Genomic DNA, 24,110 nt, shown 5'->3' on the forward strand with positions numbered 1-24,110 from the left:
GCATTACTAGATTCGATGTAGCAGCAGTGCTGAGTTTGAAAACAGCCATAGAATAAATCATTCATTCTTCTGATAATACTACATCCATTGAACCAAAATAACCTTTGACCATGATCATGAGATCAATAAGATGTGTGCAAAATAATAACTTATTTATACCTTTATGTCGATGTTTCATGAACTTGATCAATAAACATTAAATAAAGTTATTATGCCAATTCAACAAGTACCTCCAACATGACCCCCCCCAAAAAAAAAGCATGAGACAAAAAAAAAGTAAAATGACATTTGGTTCAGAGAGTCAGCTGTAACGGTTAACATACAAGTGCCGTTTTACAAACAGATGACGATGATTAAGAAAATACTGAAGAAGTATAATAAGTAGAAGTAGTGGCAGCTGTATAATATCTTTACAAAAGGTAGTGAAGCAGAAGATGAGAAAAAGAAAAGATGACGGAAACGAGAGGAGGAATAAAGCCAACAGGAAATTGAACAATGAGCAAATTTTAGAGAATATAATGAAATAGAGGAGACCAATAAAGACGAGAAAAAGATTATGAAACAGGGATGATTTTATTAAGAGCATGGAGCAGCAGTCACAGAAGAAGAGGACAAAATGTTTAAAACAAGCCAAAAAAAAATATAACATTAGTTGCTTGAAAGTTTATCTTCATGGCAGATCTTGAAACATGACGAGTCATCTGAGCCAATACTGACAGCGGAATGGAAGCTCTTTATATCACACAAGATCGTGAATGAAAGATAAAAACGGAGAAAATACGCCAAGCTCCGAACAAAATTCTGGATATAGTTCTAGGCTTCTCGTCTCATGATTATTCTATAACTTCTCCATGAACTTTCCACAAACATTTGACATGTTAGATCAGCTTTCTATAATGGTTAAATCATTCATAACCACCTGTGAAAACAAATCCCTCTGAAGACACATGCATCTTGAAATAGTTGAATATGATTCTGATGAATGGCAACCATAACACACACTGACAATGACGTAAACCCCCCTGATGCCAAGAAAAACCAGAAATCCGTCCCCTGAAATTCAAACTATATGCTCAGGACGGAGACAAGAAAGAAAAGGAATCGATCCACCAGGATGTTGTTGCCCCAAGATACAACTCTGGCACAGTGAACCGGAGATCAGATGAAGTATCTGGGTTAGGTGTGAAAGCAAGAAAACAACCAAGAGTGAATAGATTACAGTCATCACAAACACGGGATCACAGAGGAGTCGCCACGAGATTCCATCTCACACACGGGTTGGAGGGAGACGGTTTTGGGGATACGAATTGGGAGTATCGATATCCCGGCTACAGTGTCAATAATAAGACTGGCGGATTAGTTCATCCTATAGCAAAACTAATCAATCGCCCTAAACCTTGAAGAGATGAATGTCATTGGGCATTGCTTTGTATATCTAAATGTTCATAAACTCTGACGGAGTGCTGGGCACGCAAGACAATCTGATGGCGCTTTTAATGCAGTCCTGGTATTGGTAAGACCCAAAGTCCCAATATTTTGATCAGTTTCCCACTTTTAGGAAGTCAGTAACAAGAAACAATAATCATTGCAAAACTTACGTGAACTGAAGATACTCTTCATCAAGGTGAATCTTTATAAAACAAGGAAAACCCATGATAGTCTGAAATATCGTCAATATTGTATTTTCCTAACTCCCCTGACAAAAGATGTAACACTTAAAGTGCAGCATACGTTTGAAACAAACTAAACATACCTCTGCTGGTATGTATTTTGAGAAGCTTTGCTTGAACGCACACGTTTGCCGTAATGCCGGTTTTTTATCCAAGATCAAGAATGACCGTTTTTTATTGCACTAATTTCGGTGATTTCAATACTTATAGCAGGCTGATCTGCGTCACCGTCATTCAGCTTATCTCCTTTATGATAACGTACAGGAGGTGAATATAGGCACGTTAAAAAATCTGTGCTGGCATATTGAAGCGTACAGTCTGTACTCGATAATGCTTTATTACCGGAATCTCGACGATTCGTAAATAACGGGCATAAAACTACCCGTTTTCACTTCATATCGATCATATGATGTGGTTAAATCTATTTATAATTGACCGTAACCAGGACAAGCAATTTGCCTGGACATCGAACCCGAACTAGTTCAAGCAGATCACATCAAACGTTGCTGAGAACAAATACCCCATAAGAGCACATCCCATGGGTATCGCTAACAGCGTTATTTTCATCTTTAGTTTGAAGCATTTCATATACCGTAGCCTATGGCTGCTCCAATACTCAGAATATAACGTGATTACCGCAAGGGGCATGATGGGAAATTTGATAAAGCTCTCCGGTGAAAGAAAAACATCTTCGGCATTTTCACGGATATTAAGTTGGCGATTGTTTTAGCTCGGTATGACGACAGCTCTCTTTTCATCATGCGTTCATGTTATCTTGTCGGACTGAATGTTCAATAACCACGGAATGCATGGAGACTTTCCAATATCACCCGTGTCAATCCCAACCATGGTCAAATGTCTTTACCAAGTTTTGAGGTTGTTTAGTATGATAGGCAGTCAAAAGGGATGTGATTGTTAGATAATAACAAAGAGTGTCATGATTGGAACACGTTTTAGGGAGCGTGAATACATTCATACTTGATAGGTATAATGAACAAATATCACAATGATATGGAGGCAAACTAAATTGCAACTTACCAATGATAGCTGCAGAATTGACTGTGTCGTCATCATGTATCTATGCTGTCTGAACAATACAATCTCCGATTGAAAGGGAGTAAATCTTTTTTTCTTCTTACGAGTTTTTCGTTCCCTTAATGAAAAAAAGAAAAGAAAATGAAAAATAAAAAAAAGATGAATAGATAGTATACAATATTCTATTTCAATAAAACAACTTGACTGCGTTGACCAGCATCATCTTAAATTGCTAAACGTTTAGAAACGTACATGTATATCACGACTCAGTTTCCCCCTCATCATGATATATCAACAAAACACAAGATTAGTTATTTCTCTATTCACCCATGCATTGTGATAATGTAGGCCAATCATTCCAGCTGATAATCGGGGAGCAAATCCCGCTGAGATTTCCATTCATCTATGAAAATAACTGCCTATATTTTTTGTTGCATCACAGATCAGACGGGGCAAGACCTTCGTTAACCCGTGATATTTAAGCCAACCAAATGTGACAGGCAACTTACGCGCGCCGACCATCTTCGCCGTCGATCGATCGAATCGATACCGGCCTGAGCACATACGTATCGTCTGGGCGCAAAAGGTCGTAACTGCAATATACATCGTCAAATGAGCGACCTTCTTGCCGGCATAGTGAGCGAAGATAGCTTGGGTGCAAGAAATAGAAAGAGGAATTCCCCCCTGAGTCTTAAAGTACGTCTTGCATCACAAAAAGAGTCACCGAGTGGGTTGGGCATTTGCCCTTATGTACTCCACTCGTGGCCATATTGGCTGGGTTGATTAGCATGCTGAGGACGGGCGAATCGATGTCGATTGCAACGGTGACGAATCAAAAAGAAATTATCTGTTTTGTAACGAAATTCATCCACGAATCAGTTGATATTTAAAATTCATAGCTTATCGATTTTAAGTTAGATCAAAGTTCTGTTGTTTTCCTCAAATTCTTTATCACTGTCACTATCATAATCATTATTATCTCCATCATCATCATCATCATCACCGTTATCGTCATCATCATAATCATCATGATCATCAACATAATTGACATCATTATTGGACGTATAACACACACTAGAACTGAAAGACTTTGATGAAGAAGTAAAATTGAAAGTAATAGTAGTAGTAGTAGTAGTAGTAGTAGTAGTAGTAGTAGTAGTAGTAGTAGCAGCACCACTACCACCACCACCAGCAGTATTATGACACTCACAATAGTCGCTTCTTTAATATCTAACATAGATATCAACGTTAATAGAAAGATAGAAACGGAGTAGAAAGATACCCATTATCTGGTTGGCGGGTTCCTGGGTCTACAGTGTCTGTCTTATATTCAGAATGTGTACACACTCGAATGTGGTAATAGTATTTTTGTTTCTTCTTCTTTGTTTTGTTTCAGTCAATGCCGATGAGGACACACACCAACTGATCCTTGATCTGATGAAAGACTACGATCCCCAAGTACGCCCAGTCAAGAACGCATCGACTGTGGTTAATGTTCAATTCATCTTGTTCTTCAATCAAGTATTGGATATGGTAAGCCCTCGCATAAAAAAAAAACATTCTTGACGTGAAGATCAGTGGACCGTTTCATCAACATTTTTGTCTGACAAGTTGTCAGATCTGACATCTTTCCTTGATTCTGATTGGCTGAGAGGCACTGTTACTATAGTAACTGTCGGATAAAATGGGACTTGTCGGATAAAACGTCCGACAAGTCCTTTCATGAAACGCTCCCCAGATCTTGAAATGATTTTTCCAAAGAGTAGAATATGACGTAAAATAATGCCTAGTTGCGTGCCCGAATCACAACACTGGTCACAAACATGCTAAGAGGGCGCGCACTGAGTCTCTGACAATTACGAACATGCCAATAAGCCATGGTGAAACAATATCTAGAAGCTACAAAACTCGTGATATGAATATGTAATAGGAGATAGGGCAATGACATGTACGATATTGTACAAAATAAAGTTGGTATTGTGGCAAATATACTGAAACGATGACGTCGAAATTTTTTTTCAAAGCTTTTCAGCTCTTTGTATTAAGTCTCGGTGAAGTATGATGAAAAAATAAAATAAATCAATTTTGTGGTGAATTGGTTCGGCCCCACATGGCCGCTTAAATACCTGCTCAGAGGCGAAGAGCATTTTCTTGAAGGGGTGGGGTTATTTTCTTATAACCAGAATGCAAGAATATATGTCACCTGTTCACTTGTTTGTATGGCTTCAACTATCTTGATCACAACCTGCGGACCAAGAAGTTGGAAAAAGTTTTGTCTTTATTTCAGAGACAACTCTGCTCTGTACATGTGAGATTAAGTTTTCCGCATCTTGTCCAATATCATTTTGCGAATGAAGATTCATGGCATGTAGCAGTATATTTTGATTGAATTGAGTTAATTTATGGTAAGTGTAGAAAAAACAAAGAAATACAGACTTAAGGGTGGGGATTATGTGATCGGGTATGTGAAGATGTTCTCTTGTTAGGTCATGTCTTCAGGAAGAGAGTAAGATATTGGGGTCAAAATATTCCAGGCACGGCCACATGTAGGACGGATACTCTCTTTATACGTGCTGTTGACCAAGATCCTCCTTAATCGAATATTGACAACGGATTAGAACTTTTCAGATGGTGCGTGTTAATTCGTGCCCCTTTGCCTAATTCGGCTTACGACCGTCTTGTTTTTGACATATCTGAATTCCTTTGAAGTAACTATATAGACAAAGATTGTTGAAATGTTGTATGGTCTCATGATACTGTTTACAAAATTTAAAACCAAATAAAGCAGTATGATATTTGTAACACTAGATTTAATTCTGATTCCGGTGACAGATTGGATAAAGAAAAACGATGAAAACAAATAAAGTATTTTAATCAATACACGTGAAGGGTCCTGAAATGGACTTGCTGAAAAGCAGTCTGTTATGACTGAATGTAAGTTTTACCGTGATTAAATAAATACAATACAATACAATACAAAACTTTTTTTCTTCAAAAGGAGGTGCTGAATTTGAAAACAAAAAAATGACAAGCAAAACGTTTTTAAAAAGTTTTAACTTTGAAATAAAGATGATTTCGCTCAGGAAAAATTATACAAGCCAAAAAAAATGAAGGTGACTTTGATAACATAAATCATCCACTTCTAACATACCTTCTTGATGTCCTGTGGTTGCTACGTAACATAAGCCCCCTCATCCCATAGCCATGTATAAAAACGTGTCAGGACAATTCAAATGAAAACAACACCGTAGATTCGGGAAGATATCAGTAATTTAACAATTGCAATGCAACATCAAAATAGTTAATAAAAACATCTGATTTAATGATCAGTTTACTATATTTCTATTTAAAGATAAACTCAATACCTTTAAAAGCCAGACAAAACACCCACATTCAATTATCCTTTTAACTATGTTCCAGTTTCAGTGCTGTAACAATACAGCAGCATTGATTATATTAATTCTGCAGGAGGGGAAAACAACTGGTTCGGAAGCCTGACAAAATAGGGTTTGATCGGAGAGAGGGACTATTAAGGGACCAAGAATTGCCATTAAGAATGTATGACGACTGGAATAAAACAAATGTTATTGCATGTTACATGTAGGTAATGAATGGGATGTGGGAGTCAGGAAGTCTTCTGTTTGTTCAGATAATATCCATCTGGGAGGCACATCTGTAAGGGGGAGGGGGTATAAATGTGCCTGAAATAGATTCTTGAAGTGAATGTAAAAAGTCATCAGTCAAGACGAAATATAAAAGGAACTTTCGGTTAACATTATTATAGAGAATTTTCTTAGTATTCCAATGACGCTGTCTGTTATTGTATATAACTGTCTATCTATCCCTTTCTTGATTTACATTCATCCTTGTTAATGTTAAATGGTTCGAGATGGGGGCAATCTACTGCTTCCAGAATGTCATGGCTCAAATCCTTCGCATTCGAGTAGAACCTATGAAGGATAATATACAGATTACGATAGCTCAATACAAATTATAGAATACAGACAATGGGTCAATTAAGATTCCTTAATGAACGCATACATGCCGTTCTTCATGAGTCCCCGTATGTACGCCATGTTGTCAACCTTATATTACGAGCCCGTTGTCCTTTTGAACGGGGCCATTATGTCAATTAGCGTCTACTTTATTGTCAAAATATTCTGGTGACTTGAAAGGGGTCCCGACCATGTTCAGAGAAACAGGCTAATTACCTAATAGGCACTGTAATGGACCTTGCTCTGAAGAGCACAGCTAAGGCACGTGTAAGGCAAACAACGTCGGCGGGGGTCCGTGCGCCGCGTCTTCATTCTCTCTCCAGAAACTTCCGAAGAATGGTGCAAAGTATTGACGTCTGCAGTACGATTTAAAATAGCCTTAAAGGTAGCATGTAGTCATGGTTTGGTCTTTTAAGTGTCAAACACAATGCGAAATCACCTTCACACTGTTAAATTTGAGCATTTCAACAGTGTGAATCACATATTCACATAGTCGACTATATTATGAACATGCTGTGAACAGTCACAATGTTGAGGTGTCCACAGTGTGAAAATATCTCCACACTGTTGAATTTGAGCATCTTAACAGTGTGAATCTTACTTTCACACATTCCACACTGTGAACTGGGAGTTGTGGCGTGCGCCTGTAATCCAAGCTACGTGGGAAGTTACAAATTGATGCAGAGGTTCGAGGTTCGAACCCTAGTCACGTCTTTCGGATGGTGACGTTAATGGTCGGTCCCAGACGTAAATAATCAAATCTGATTGATACACGTCTGACAAAACTCAAATACACACACACTGTGAACACATTGTATGACAATGACTGTGTTCTTTTCAGCAGGGATATGCCCACATAATTTACGCACTCCCACTCAACACTAGTCTGCAGGGACAGACCCTATTTGGAAATTTGTTCAACAAGTGTGTCTCCACGCAAAGACTCGCACACACAAAACTTGCTGTGAGAGGGACTTGAGTACACAAGGCATGAGTAGTCTGCAATTCAGACCCTTTACTCGAGTGAAGGGTTTGCACAGCAGACTAACTCGACGCCGCTCGCTCATAAATCCTCTGATGAAATACGATAAGCACTTCCGATATCAATACATTAAAGCCCAGCATTAAAGAACCCCTTTTTTATATTAGCTAAATCGCACTACTAAATGGGATAAAAGCTTCATAGAAAATATCATACGGAGGGCTTCCTATATATATTATATATATTCTAGAAAATGTCACATTAGTACAAATGATGCTAATTAATATTACAAAAAAATTTCACCAAAGGTGATTTAAAGGGCCGTAAGCATTATACATCGTAAAATTTATCCTTCCATTTAAATATTTGCTTAAACTTGTAAAAGTAATCTTAGGACGAGGGTGTCGCTAGTACATTGCAAATTCACATGGTTTCGTTTTCGGGATGGGGGAAGGAAATAATATTGACGTGAAGGGAAACATTCGCCGACAGCAAGATTCTCTACTAAATTTCATCACTGAGGCGTCTGTTCAATAATAACACATACGAAATTTTGCGAAATGTCGGATAACATGTGTATTAACAACAGTAATAAAAACAAATTTATATACCGCAAATTCTCAAATTGCCTCTAAGCGGTTTAGAAAAATGAAAGATGGAGTATAAAGGAAATATATATACTTTGCATATCAAAACAAATATTAATTTTCAACTTTTTCTCACCAGGTCATGAATAAAGAAACACCATCAAATATGCTAATAAACATAATTATGATATGATCAGTTTAAGATTTAAAAAGATTAATTTTAAGCATAACTTTAAATGTATTAACACAATTAACAATGACGTAATGAGTCAATAATTTTGAGGGTGCCAGATCTGGTGCATTGGACAAATTTATTATAAACAAAAGAGTGATAGAAGCGAGTGAGCAAAATTCCGACATTCTTTGTATTAAAATCCAATTTTATGATGAATTTTGACTTATTAAAAAAAATAATCGTATATCACCCTTCTCTCTTATTCTTTTTCATGTTTTTTTAATCATTGTTAGTGTTATTATTATTATAATTTTTTTGGGGGGATGCCCCTTAAGCTTGTCTTTTTATGAAACATAATTTTTGCATAGAGCAAATTAAAAAGTATATCACAAGCGAGTCATTATCTACTTTAAAATCGGGAGGACGAGCTCATCCTGATCACGGCTACAGCATTTAAAGATTAAAGATTTAAACTATGCATCGAGATAGCAGACACAATTGAAGGTTGTGTGGCTAGACGGTCATCGGCCCGCCAAAATGGTTCCTGCCTTTTGGGTGCAATAATGTCAAGAAAAGAATAAATTCCAGAGACCGTCATGGGATTGAACAGCAGAACACCTCCAGCGACAGGATCGGCCGATGGGAGATCGAGGGTGATTTGATTGTATTTGATGAAAAGTAATCCCTTCTTCTTGATGTAATTAGCATTAATCTATTGTTCACCCCTTGGAAAAAAATACTTTTCTGTCATTGAACCCGGAAAAAAAGAAGATAGACAGGAGCGGTTGGAGAAAGGCAACGTTTATGCACTTTAGATGAGAAATGCGAGACTATTGCTGCATAATTCAGTCCCTACCATCCCTAGCATCGATTAAAAGTTCTTAGCTGACGTGGAGGATGAAGACAAGGAGGGGAAAAAAGACATGTGAAGGAGAAGTTTAAAATGATGAATGAGAAGAAGACTAGGAAGGAGAAATAACGAAAGACGAGGTGAACGAAGGGTGAGAGGGACGTGAGATGTAGTAATAGGATGGATTAAGATAAGAAATGAGGGGGATTAAAACAAAACGGTTTCTACGGAAAATTGTCATTTCATGTTAGCTCTATACTTATGTATGGTATACATATATGTGCCGATGCAGTGACTGCATAATCTTTTTGAATTTTCACAATCTTCTCTTATTTTTTTTATACGTAGGATGAAAGGGTTCAGATGTTAACCAGTGCGACTTGGCTGACGATCGTAAGTTGTATTTGACTTTATTCAATTTTATCTTTCAATGACTTATTCTTATTTCAGTCAAGAAGAAGACTATCTAAAATGAAATAACATATTGTTTATTGGAGTGTATAGTGTGGAGGATCCTATCGAATATAAACACGACAAGTATTAGAACAATGGTTTAGATGACTTGAGGTATGACATGAACATCAAAGTAAAGCAATCTCACATTCGAATGAGAATATATATATATATATATATTAATATACATATTTATTGTTTAGGCGTTTTTGATTTGATATCTGTGTTCGATGAGATAAACTATTTTTCCATTTACCTTCTTCGAGCAATGCAACTGAAACGAACTGGATGAATTGTTTGTTTCAGTATTTACCATGAACATCCAATGAACCGTAAATTAAACTTATTGATATTTTGTTAATTGATTTGTTAAAACTTGAATGTACAAAGTAAGTTCGAAGGATAACAGTTTATGTCCTTAAATCAAACTGTTGATCTGCACAAAACAAAAAAAAATAATAAATAAACTTATTTAGAATAAGAGTCTATAGTGACAATAGCATCTCACCGATATGTCTTGTTGTTGAGCATGTTGAGGGCAATCGTTTGTAAATGAATTTAAAAAAATGATTAGCAAAGTATAAGTTTGAAAATGGAAATCACCAAAATATTTCTTAGAACACTAGAACACAATAAATCTTTGTGTAGTTTTGTTCTTGAAAAAGATTGCAAGATAGTGTATACTTTGTGACCCCAAATGCTCAAATAGAAGGACATGCGTAATACACTTGTTGAATTCCACGAATAAATTGTTCGTTGAAGAGAGCAGTTTCATAGGTTCTGAGTTGTAAATCAACCAATTTTAGGCTAAAGTCTGAAGTTAAAATGATATTAATAATGACTAGTCTCTTAATTTCCATGAAAGGAGCTATTTAGCGTTTGTATCGTTGAAACGTCTGGGAAAAGTGTGAACCTTTTGAACCGCTGCATGGGGGATTACGATATGGGTGGATATGAATCGATAAAGACAAGACCTTGTAGAAATCCAAAAGAAGGATGCAAGTTCACCATAGTATCAGTAGGGTTCAGCATCATCCCCTCTCTATTTCATCTGCCTTGCTACGTTTCTTGAACTTCATCAGACAGTTTTTCTGCTTAACCCCTTGTCGAACCGATATTGTGTGTGTTTCCATGGTAACTAGTTCGCATTGAAATCAGTTTTGACTTTTTGCATGCAGTCATTTCATTTAGATTTGTCCATGTTTTTAGGTAGTACTGGAAATTGTTTATACGATTAAAACCAACCATTACAACGAATTGTTGAAACTGCATGGTCTGCGGTAATAGTAAAATTAAGAATTTGTAATTCAGTCCATGCTTTCACTTGATATATTGTCTCGTTTTGTAAAAAAATGTTAACATATTGAATATAATACAAAATGATAATGATAAAGTAAATGTAATCAAAACAAAAGATTAAGCAAATATAAATATTGATATAATATGGATGAATACATTAAGGTAATTACAAGGTAAATAACTAATACATGTATACGGAAGAGAGATGAGATAATGAATGAAACGATAACCAATCATAACCCTTCCTCAAATGGCATGAATATTCGTAAATTGACACGTGAATATTAAAATGACATACAGTTTGTTTGCAAACAGAGCAATCGAGTTTGAAATTACATACAATATGAAAGTTTGAGTGCTTCAGTTGAGTTTACCAGAGTCAACATCATGCATTTAACTTGAGAAAAAATTCTGGAGAAGAGAGCAAGGAGTTGTCCCGTACTGCTTAAATTTTGTCATGTTTATAGGTGCCTGGAAGATTTTCTTTTTCATTTTGCTTTGCTTTTAGCATTGTGTTCCATAAAATACCCTTTCTTATTTTAGATTCTTTTGAAAATACTTATCTCTTAATATCAGCAACCTTTCCAACAAACCGTCGCATTGAAATGTAGCAAAAATCGTTTCCCTTCTTGCAGTCATCAAGAAATTTCACTGAGGCCAATAATATTAAAATGTATAAAAATTGCTATTTTAAATATAAAATGTGTACGATATCACGCTGTACCATGCATATCTTAAAACAAAGCTCCCTTTTTCAGCCAACAAATTTCTGTGCGATATATGCATGCACTGCTCTCGTGACTTTCGCATTTTTGGCCGGAGAGTATTAGGCTCATCCTATGAAATATACATATTTAAAGTCAATCAAATAATATGCTTGAATCCTCTATTCACTTTCTAAAGCCTGCTGAATGATTTTTAATGTATATAATCGTGATAATATAGGAAAAACATAAATTTTGAAAGTCCATCAAACTTTATGTGGGAGACCTCTACATGATTTCAATATGAAATCTACTGCAAAGCTTCCTGCAAAATATTGTTAATGTATAATATGAATACGAAGAATGTATCAAATAATATTTTGGAACACATCAGTTTTTGAAACCTACTTTACAGCTTCCTGCTAAATTGCTTTTAATGTAAAATAGGAGGGGTATGACATAAGATTAATCAGTTGGGATTCTCTTCAAACTAATTGGAAACCAGCTAGGGTAAACATAATATTTACCGAGGAACACTTGATGTTATGTTCCTTTTTACTTTTGTCACCTAAAAGTTCATTACTGCATGTAATTTCATCATCAAAACGATCTAGCTCGAGATTAATGATTGAGAAATATAGCTATTTTTTTTTTCTCCCAATCTGAATATTTCCTTTAAGCTTAAGTACACGCTTCTCATCCCACTCTATTCATATAAAGTACATTGGCAGCATAGTTACAAACATTTGATATTATACGAGCCAAACTTACTTTCAAAATTGCATGAGCTGTATCTACCCATGACCTTCAAAAGTGAATGTTTAATAAAAGCTTTTGAATTCCCTATTGTAAAAGGATTATATTGGACATAGCCAATCTAATGATATGATTGCAGTGTAAATTAGATTTATATATTGGTAATTATCAGCTCCGAAATATGAATACATCTATACATTTGTATTATGTTAAAGATTGCAAGGGTATAGAATATATAAGAGTTTTATATTATTATTTTTTTAATGGGAATGGGATGGGTGAAAGCGGTTAATAAACTAGTATTATACTAGCAGTGATTGATTGGGTGATATTCAGTGCCTTGATGTCAAATCATAATCTTGTAGGCAAGGTAATACCGCAATGTTCCGAGGGTTTCTACTCGGCATGGTCCAGACGAACTTTTCAGAAACGATTATCAATATCAACTCATGATGATTCTATATGTAGTCACTGACTCAACTGCGATTGTTTGTTGAAAGTGGACGCTCTTCATCTTGTCTTTCATTTGACATCTTCATGCGTATCTGACCTCAATCATTTTCAATTCTTAGCAATGTTCATGAGTGAGTGATTTTATTTGTTATCATCTATTCGAGATTCCATGATTTCATTGTACGGTGTTAGCCTTACCTCCAGAATTTGGTGAAAATCTCTCTAACCTGCCCACAAGAACTATGCACTTCCCTGATTACCGAGCTCTTACAAAATAATAATTAAACATATCTCCTCGAATCTTCTGTATGCACATTATTAAGTATGATAAGACGCCTTTGATGGACACATTGCCCTTCGACAAATTTCATAGAGTAATGTCGATTAAAGTGCACTTTTCAGGGCACTTCTGATTATGTAGCCTTTATGAAAACATTGACGAATATAAGGCTAAGGGTATACATTTAAAGCTCCTGTTGAAAAAAAAATCATGAAAAATGTGACCTCAACATAAACCTTTTTTTTTAATTCCCAAAGTAACTTTCTTCGAAATTGTGTCTGAAAAAAAAAGCCAGCAGGGAACGTTAGCAATTTCAGTTGTTATTACTTTGAAAATACGTTAAGAACCTCATATTCAAGAATTACAAGAAATCGAACCCAAACTGATTAGTTTACCATGATTATTCACGATTTCCTGGAGTTAAGGCTAGATGTCTCCATTGCATGAATATATCACGTCTTTTTGTTTCGCTTTGTTTTTTGCACTCTTCATCTTCCCCCTGCTCTTTCTACATGCCCTCCATTTCTTTTTCTACCTCCTTTGAAACATTCCATGCAGATTTGGGAGGATGAATACTTAATGTGGGATCCCGAAGACTATGGTGGCGTAAAGAAGATAAAAGTCCAGAGCGATAGAGTTTGGTTGCCGGACATTTTCTACTATAACAGGTGATATATTATGTATCATTCATGAAAATACTAGACGATAGTGTCCCACTTTGAGAAAAGGAGCATCCATGTCACAATCAAACACACTCAACATGTCCCCAATGTGTTGTTTGTGTGGCCGATACCTGTCACGCCGGGGTAACGTTACACCGTGACGCTGTTGCATATATGTTACTTGTCACATCCTGTGAATGTGTCTTTCCACAGCTATGGAGAGATGAGTTTCTTGAATGGGATCCAGACCTTTATGGTGGAACAAAGAAGATTAAGCTAATCTCAAGCAACGTCTGGCTTCCCGATATATACTTTTATAACAAGTAAGGTGTTGTTATATGAAAAAAAAGTGTGAATATATATTTTTATATGAAACAAGTAGTGATGTGTGCATTCGGTGTGCATGCTGACATTTCAGTCAGGTAGCCGTTAGGTGTTCTGTGTATATTTGTGTGTATGTCATGGTTTTGTGACTGTTTGTTTCGTGACCAGTGGATTGACAACTTCTGTACCCATTGCTCTACCGTAAGGGATAAGTCCACCCCAACAAAAAGATGATTTGAATGAAGAAGAAATCAACAAAGCATAACACTGAAAACTTTATCAAAATCTGATGTAAAATAAGGAAGATATGACATTTTAAAGTTTTGCTTGATTTTACAGGAAAGTTATATTCACATCCTGGTTGGTATGCAAATGAGGGGACTGATGTAGACATCACTCAAATACTGTAATCATTGTATTTCATTATATGTAATATGTGACGTTGTAATTTTCTCTTCATGGTCATGTGAAACGAATTCTAATTCTTCCCTGCACATGTGGAATTATACATGTACATTGTGTAAAATTTTGTGGTTCTGCCAAGTTGGTCCTTATTGTCAAATATGTAAAAAAAAAAAGGTCCATTTTATAATGAAAACAATAAAAAAGTCACAAAAGAAATAGTGAGGGACATCCCCGATTGTCTCATTTGAATATCACTGAGTTGTGCATAGTTAGTGAAAAATAAGTGATACTTTTAAATGTCATATGTGCACTAACCTTAATGTTTAGAGTAGAAAAACAACAACCTGGTCCTTGATTTTCCATTCATCATACACTATGGCCGATAGACCGATTTGTTTAGAAAGAAAAAAACACAAATAAAATGACCCTTTACATGTCTACATGTACATTCCTCCGCCGAGATTAAGTGCGTCACAAAATTTCAGGAGGAAATCCCAATCTAAGTTTGGGAAACAAATACATGTTAGGATAATGATGTTTATTTGCAAATCGAAGCCGAAATTTGTTTAGATTGGATCTATCGTTGTAATGCTTGTATGATTGTGAAGTGTCTATTTTGTATGTGTACGTAATTGAATGTAATGTTGTAAAATGATAATGCATGTAGTAAGATTATCAATGTCATGACCATGATAAAATTGGTCATTAACACGTAACCATTTGGGCCAAATGTGGTTTGTGGATTTAGATCATTTATTCAACTTATTTACGTGCCTGATAAAGGAGACCTTTTAGCATAACAGGAAAAAATGACAAAGAATAGGAAAATAACCAACCTTGATTATATAGACGATAAGTCGGCCCGAACATTGATAACCAAATTTGATACGAATTCAAACTACACAGTTAAATTGATTATCAAAGGGCTCCTACTGTACAATACAGGGGCCGCGGAAGCGGGGGGGGGGGGGGCTTTAGCCCCCCAGTTTTTTTTCAAAAATCGTGTAGAAAAACGTAAAATTACCATATGATTGTGATTTTTTGCATGGTCAGCCCCCCACTTTTGGATCAGCCCCCCTTTGAGAACCGTTCCGCGGCCCCTGCAATAGACTTACTCTTAAATCTTCTAATGTTATTTTGCTGATCCTGTTGATGTTTTGAATTCCAGTGCCCTGGTGCAACACCAACCATTCCTTAAAGGGACCATCATAAAGGTGAAATACAATGGAGAGATCATGTGGGCTGCTCCCGTCAACTTTAAGGGTCATTGCAAGATTAATGTGAGGTACTTCCCGTTTGACAAGCAGAGCTGCGAAATGAAGTTCGGACCATGGCAACACGACGGTACAGAGTTGGAATTAAAAGGGCAAGGTAGTGTATTTTGTTTTTGTTTAACCGAGAAAGTTTCTGACAACCATTGCAAATTAACGTTATTGCTTTTATCAGCGTTATTCAATTTATAATGAAATTCAAAATATGATAAACATCATATATAATATCGGACAATTTGAAATGATATAAAAACCTCACATTACATAACTATTTCCATGGACATTCTCGCTATTAAACTATAGCTATCCAAATAAACCAAAGTTTAGAAGGTGTCTCATTTCACTGATATTTGCATTTAAGACAATGAAAGTACTTGGAATCCTGTGAATCATTTTCATTTTAATGGTCACGTAATGATAGACCTTTATTAATTCAACAATCCCATGTGGTCACTGAATAGTCAGGAGAAAGTACTTAGGACCACCATTTAATTTGATCATTTTTAGTTACAATGTAACGGACACTGACATTTGAAACATAGGCAGTCGGGAAGTACCCATTCTTAGTAATCATCAATCATGATTCTACCGTAATTTTGTACATAGTGTACATTTTTTATTTGTAAAACTGTATATTTTTAATCTTACGGAAATAAAAACAAGAACAATAGGATTTCATTCAGTCAACCGGGTAGAAAAAGAAACGTATATTACGCTATAAAAATCCACTAATTAAACCAGCATCAAAACTATAGCATTTGACAAACCTAATTCCATTTGTCGGTCTGGAGTCGGTTTCGTTGGTCTGACTGAGGCATCAGATTCAGAGAACTTCATTCACAAAATGAACCTAAATTTAGAATGCGGAAACTTTCTATTCTGAAGATGCAAATGTCATATTGATTGCAAGTATTGCTTGGCTAAAGATTTAGATAAAAAAGAAATCATCATCCCCTTCATTCATTGAAAAAATATAAATCACCACGCACCTGCACATTAAAGGCATGTTGGTGAAAGGGATGAGAATATGAAAAACAATTTCATGCCCCAAAGTGATCGAACAGTGGAGATCTTGAAGGAGTCGTCTTATTTTCTAGTTGCAACTATCACCTGCGATAGATTTACAGATTTCGAAAATGTCAAGACTCTGTCGGGTGAGTATGCATTAGGTTGTAAAAGCCTAGAGGGTCGCTTATTTTGGATGTGGAGACACGAAAGATGTTTGATTCCTCTCCAACTTTTATCAAAAGCGACCCTAGAAATAGTAAACGACTCATCGCGAAAGCGAAAACAAAGAAAGAAAGAAAGAAAGAAAGAAAGAAAGAGAGAGAGAGAAAAAAGAAAGAAAGAAAGAAAGGAGATGGGCGGTGAGGATCTTAAAGGAATCTTAAATACCAAACACTACTCTACCTTAAATACTTCTTGTTCTTCTAAAACTACTACTACTACTACTACTACTACTACTACTACTACTACTACTACTACTACTACTACTGTTGCTGCTGCTGTCGAGGACGGCTACTACTACTAATGATGGTGGTGGTATAAGTAGTGGTAGTAGGTAACTGTATCAGTAGTAACATCAACATAAGTCATTCCATGCAACTATTACCTCTACAGAAGTCCTAGTACTTTCCGACTGTGCACGAAATTTTGAAACATTCTTGTGTCTTTCATTCATTTTCCAACCACCAGGTGATACGTCAGTATTCATAAGCAATGGCGAGTGGGACATGAAAGGCTTGACCTGGGTCAACAACGTCGAGTACTACCCCGATGACCCTGGTGTGCCGTACACTGATGTCACATTCACTGTTTATTTCCAGCGCCGATCTCAGTTCTATGTCTTCAATCTTCTCATCCCTGCCAGTATCATAACGTTGATGGCGTCAATGGCTTTTCTTCTTCCACCTACATCGCAGGGAAAGGTATGTAGGCCGACGCCTTTTGTTGAGCGCCGAGGCCATTTATTCTCAAGAGAAATGCAATAAAGAAGTATATTACATAGGCTATGTAGATTCGAATCAGTGATAGGTCAATACGCCATCACGTGACCATAGCTGCGAGGATCGCATTTGTTATATTCTAGGTTTTGACGTCACCTCAGGAAATATACTGCGTAGTATTTTCAATTGCGGCGTTATATCCACTAAGGTGACGTCACTCGCTGCATACAAGTTGCGCAACGCGTCGAGTGCATGAAGAACGCGCTTGATGTATTTTCAAAAAAAAAAATCTATTATGACGTAGACGGATCAGAGCTGTAGCAAGAATTTCGCTCTTGAACCATATGATAAATGCAATTTCTGATGGCAAATCCACATATACTATATAATATAACAGATATTGCCTGATCTATCGTTTTAATAAATAACATTTCAACTCCCCTCCGAAGCTATATTTTTCCCTCGGGATAATATTTTCCCTCAGCGCTGCGCGCTTCGGGCAAAATATATTCCCTTGGGAAAAATATAACTCCATCGGGGAATGGAAATGTTATATTCAAACTCTAGGTAGGCAATATCTGTATAATATTTAGTAACGCATAATTAGAATAATAAGCTATGGTAATGTTTATCTTTTTTTTTGGGGGGGGGGGTCATATGCAACAAATGTACAGACCAAGCGCGTTCCACGGGAGTGTTGCTTTCAGGATATATCCTAATCGGAAACACATGACATAAAAATGTGAGCATTTAAAGGTTTGCCATATTGAAAAAAAAGGAAATGCTGAGTGGATCTATGATCGAAGAAAATTACTTTTCGTGAATAAAATATTGCCGGACCTCAATAAAGATGCCTGAAGTCATGCCTAACGTAATATATTTTGAATCATTAGCCTATACAAACCAAAGTCAATCCAGCACATGTATTGAACTTTTCATGAAATATTCATTACAGACTATACGATTTCAGATAAAACAGACAATAGCAACATTAGAATGGACCCTCTGCTTTCTATCTTGCGAAAAGTAATAACCAGAATGTTTTGTTTCTCTTTGTAATAGGTTACACTTGGTGTCACCTTCTTGCTTTCGAAGACAGTGTTTCTGATGATTGTTGCCGAATCAATGCCCCCTACCAACGAAGTTCCTATATTAGGTAAAGGATTGATGTGATGATTTATTTGGCCGTCACTCCTTCGTGTTTTCGCTAGCATATACCGACCTACGTATGGGAATCCATTTTTGCCATTTAATCATTTTCTTGAAATTGCACAAAAACTTTGTCTTTCATGTAAAGAATTTGATTTCTTTATATTTTTCTTGTTAGAACAATACAATTATTGATATCAATAGATGGGAGTGAATGTGTTAATGACTTACCATACACACGTTGACACACGCTGCTTTTTAACGTCCAGGCGCCTGTAACACAAAGCTAAGCAATCGATCGTAAGTTGAGTTTTAAAATTGATCATTCACAATAACCAATGTAATCAATCGCAGAAATCAGCCACATGATCAGTCGCTAAAATTCATTTTATGAGGCACGGGTGTGACTAACCCTTCATCATGTCTATATACATGATGTATGACATGCTCAAGTGGGCAAATTATATAGTCCCTTAACATCGGAAGTGATGAAGCTCATTAATTTGATTTAATTTGAAATATTTACCATGTCAATAATCACTTGTTTGCATGTGATGAATTGAAATGAAGAAAAAGACACACATGAAATATTGAATCCAAGTGGTAGATTGGACTAGAGCCCCTTATTTTGAATACAAACATTTGGTTGCGTCTTGCCCCTCTATACATGTATACATACAAACGCAGGTTGTATAAAGAAGATAAAACCTTCAGTCGCGATCTGTGCGTTTCCTTTCAAGCACCAGTAATACCTAGTTTCCACTGTCACGATATGCGCGGCCTCGATTAAAATAGCGTACTTAATCGTGGAGTAATCGTACTGATCTTATCATATCGTATCAGATTATATCAGATCAGTCGTGGCAGTCGTATTCATCGTAGGAATATTTTGAATGGGCAAATATTTACGAAAGGCCAATCGTGTTGTTCGTAAATGATCGCACGATAGTGGGAACGAGCTATTAAGAAAGCAACCAGAGTATGTGTATTCATCTTAGAACAGATTATAACTTGTGTATAATTTATTTTACTGACATTCTTTCATTTCATTTCGACTGCTACTTTATTTCCCCAAAAATAGATATTATTTCTAAAGACAAATCCGCTTGATAGACAACTGATACTTCTAAATGGAGCAGATCGGAGATGAAAATTTCAAATAACCGGTGATAGTATTTTCATTGTCTCTAACTTCATTCTCTAATTTCATTATCGTTATCATGCTCGTTTAATAAGAAAAAAAAAATATTCCTTGCAAACAAACCTTTGTTCCTGCTTTATATCATTATCTCTGTATGAACAAGCAGATTTGCAAATTTTTCGAAATTAAAGTCGATATTTTAAATCACCCATTTCTACCATCATAGCTACTTCGGTAATCTGAAGACATGTTTAACGAAGTCTGTTGAAAGCACTTGAAAGTATTCAATAGTGGTCCGAACATTGCGGGTTGCCAGTGAAACAAGAATTCACTTCACCATCGTTTACTTATATCGTATCATGAAGTCATTATTCGTATTATTACTCCTCTGCAGGTGAATACTTCGCAGTGCTTATGTTTCTTGTCAGCATTTCACTGGTTCTCAACGTCATCGTAGTCTCTGTCTACAACTGTGGCAATTGCGGGGACCCTCTACCACATTGGGTTCGAGTTGTGGCCTTACATGTCCTTGCCCCGATAGTGCGTGTGAAGGTGGAGCCGAAGCGTTTTCCACCAACTCGTGCTGCAAGACACGCAAGTGGGCGACCGTCTGCAGGACACAGGGTTAAGGCTAAGTTACGTGAGAAGGCGTACGAGAAGGTGCCGCTAAAAGACAGGTCCATGAACCTCATGAACAATCACTCGCAGGAGTACACAGTCGGTGACCCGTACTCTATGCACAATGGTGGAAGCATGGAAAAGGAGAACTCACACGGCGGGATGTACGCGGGACACTTCCAGAAGATTGCGGGTGAGCTTCGGCGAATGAATGACATTCTCGTCACTATCACGACAGAGGCTCTCAGCGTCGATAAGAAAGCCTCGACCAAGGAGAAAGCCATTCAAAAAGAATGGTTGCTGATAGCCAAGGTACTGGATCGAGTGTTCTTATCGCTCTATCTTCTTGGCAATGTCATGGGACTCACTTATCTATTAGTAACCATTCACCAGACATCCACTATCCTAGAAGATATCCAAAACGCACAGGAATCTAACGTTGAAGCGCATTACAATGGCGGTTAAACCGTCAATGGCCTGTGGACCGAGATTCGTTGAAACAAAGAATGAACGGTTTAGCCGCAGCTCAAGAGGGCAAACAAGATGCTGCAAAGAACCCTCGAGATCATACCAGCTTTGTCAATGATTGGTATTGCATGGGCAAGCACATCTGTATAAAAGGATAACGCCCTCTATGATTCGTATTTGATCCCTATATTATCATATCTGTCAAATTTCTTTATTACTCTCTGCATGATGAATGATACAACAAATCAATAAATCCCAAACTCCCCTAGACAGTTCCTAGACTGACCCACATGAAACCAAGTATATAACTGACTATTTATGGTGTTTTCGTCGTTATTGTTGAAGATTTATCAAAGGCAAGAGAGGAGCTTCTCTATAATTTAGACATCACAAAACAAGAACCTTACATTTCTTTTGACAATGGAGATCAGGGTCGCAATATTGATGCCAGTGTTCTTGAACTACTGAATATAATTATACACCGTAGGATTAACTCGTACGGAAGACGAAAAATAAAGAAGTGGAGCAAATGATGGAGAACTCCATCAAGCGTTTGGAAACTTTTCATTGAAGCTGAATTTCGATATCCCCGAGGGATTAAAAAAGAAACACCGCCCAAACATGCATCTTCTTGGACGGTGAACAACTTTGAAATACAAATGCATGATGACTCGTTTTTCCGAATGGCTACGATTTTCATTTTACGAATGTCAAATAAAGAAGTCTCTGGTTTGTACTGACATCAATCACTTCTGATATCTGTGTGTATATAAAGATCTGTATACATTTTGTATCTGGCTGAGGATCTATTTGCTCTCATAATCTTAAATGGTACAATGAGTTTTTGAAGTAACCAAGCTTATTCATGCTGTCCAGCAATATCATAACTAAAAAAAAATTATTCAAGGAAACGGATGGAGGAAATGATTAAAACTACAATGGAAAATGGAAGGCAGAAGTGAAGGTCAACGGCTATCACATTAAGATATAGCCCTGCGAGTATTTTCCGCATTTTTTGCAACAAGGGCAGTCGTTCGAAACAATGGATAAGACAAGATAAAGTAGAAATGTTGTTTCCTTGGTGTGACATAATGGATGCCGTTGTATCATAGTACGAGGGAATGTATTGAATCTGTATGTTTATTTCAAAGTAAAAGTTACCAGGAATACTGGAATTTGAAATAAAACTAGCTTTGTGAAAAGATTAACCTTGTGAGAAACTGTGTGGAAACATGTGGACTAATGGACCTATGCGCCTGTTTGTATAACAGTCCCTAATTCCTCGAAATATCTATCCTCATGTAGATCATTTCCTTTATTTGGCTGTACCATGTCATATCAGATGAAACGCACAATGAAGAGCGCCATCTTGGACATTGAAAATAAGCTGTTAAGACCGTCGAGTATCGGATGCAATTCGATAATCATAAATGTTTTTTAAAGCAAGTTACCAGACGACCCATGGCTTCACTTCCTTTCTTCGAAACCTATTAACTATGATAATAAAGGCAAACACGTCTCCGGCTCTGTATACACTGCCATCCTGGAATATTAACGTTTGAGACCATAATGAGCTTGTGGATTAGACCTTTTCCAATGACTTCCTTACAATTGAGCGAGGTGCCACTCGGAAAAGGATAAACTTTTGTGTGATGTTTCTAGACCGTTTTTTTTTTAGCTGAATACAAAATATATTAGGTAAACAGGCTGTAGCCTGACCCTTACTTAACACATTAGTGGGCTTTTTGAATGGCTGATGACGTTTTTCAATTTTGACACAAAAATTAGATTTCCACAGAAGTAGTGTCGTATGTAAGATGAATCAAAATTTATGCATGAAAATTCAACTTTCCGGGTGGACATTTTGAAAAAAGCGCCCTCACGAGTTAAATACAATTTCTTCTTCTCCGAGTGACACCTTCTCTCGGGTCTCACCACCCAGTTTGAATAACCGAATCGTAAACAAGATGTACATAGACATTGCTTCACTTCATGAAATAATTTGGGTATTTTCAAATGTATATACCCGAAAAGCAAAATAGCTCATCACACTCCTTTCAAGAGCGAGACGAGGGACTAGTCGTTTTTGAGTGGTATTTACATCTTTTGAGAGTGCATTACAGTTCCTTCTGGAGTGAACAGTGTATATTTTTTTGACATTTTCACTCCAGAATGAACTATAATGCACCATTAAGAAGTGTAAATCCCACTCCAAACGATTGATCCCTCGTCTCTCTCTGAAATGAGTGTAATTAGGGACCAGATAAGATCTTTTGCATGAGATTGAACATTGCATTGCAGCGATGAAAAATGCCCCGATAATTAGGTTTAGAGGTTACGTTATCGTGAGGAGATTATTTGCAGGGTAAACATGAGTTATTATCTCCACACAAAATAAGAAATCAGAAAAGCAAAGTTACAATTGTGTACCATGTTACCTTTGTATGATGATCTTTTTTGAGTGGAATCTAATTGATTGACCAGATATGGCGTATGGGGCAAATATTGCAAATAGACTAGCGAGCGAACCGGGCTATAAAAAATGTTCAAATTTTTCAATACAAAAAAATTGTGATATAACATAACATATAGAAAATAAGGTCATATTTCACCTCGTTTCATTTTTCCTCTTTTCCCTTTTTTCTATATTTCTTGGTCGTGGAAATTTTGGAGGTTCATTTTCCCCCAGGCCCCCAATCTTTACGTCAGTGTCAATAGTAACAGGATAGCTATTGGGACAAAATTCACAAATCTTTTATGTTCTGGCCAGGGATTTGAAAAAACTTTCAGAACATGCCACACCTATATGACAATTATATGATTTGCATAATAAAATACACTTTATGGGGCACACGTTTTAATATTTGATTATTACTTATGGACTTTG

The 24,110-nt window shown here is 36.6% G+C and overlaps 1 protein-coding gene across 1 annotated transcript; it reads left to right on the forward strand.

Moving 5' to 3' along the window:
- The first annotated feature begins 4,106 nt into the window (after positions 1-4,106).
- Positions 4,107-22,767, forward strand: LOC121425640 (neuronal acetylcholine receptor subunit alpha-10-like). Its single transcript, XM_041621767.1, has 7 exons — positions 4,107-4,238; positions 9,643-9,687; positions 13,798-13,907; positions 15,799-16,001; positions 17,597-17,829; positions 18,910-19,003; positions 20,532-22,767. The coding sequence occupies exons 1-7, from the start codon at positions 4,143-4,145 to the stop codon at positions 21,218-21,220; spliced, it is 1,470 nt and encodes a 489-aa protein (XP_041477701.1). The 5' UTR covers positions 4,107-4,142; the 3' UTR covers positions 21,221-22,767.
- The last annotated feature ends 1,343 nt before the right edge of the window (positions 22,768-24,110 follow it).

This window comes from Lytechinus variegatus, chromosome 12 (genome assembly GCF_018143015.1).
Source record: "Lytechinus variegatus isolate NC3 chromosome 12, Lvar_3.0, whole genome shotgun sequence".
Classification (NCBI taxonomy): Eukaryota; Metazoa; Echinodermata; class Echinoidea; order Temnopleuroida; family Toxopneustidae; genus Lytechinus; species Lytechinus variegatus.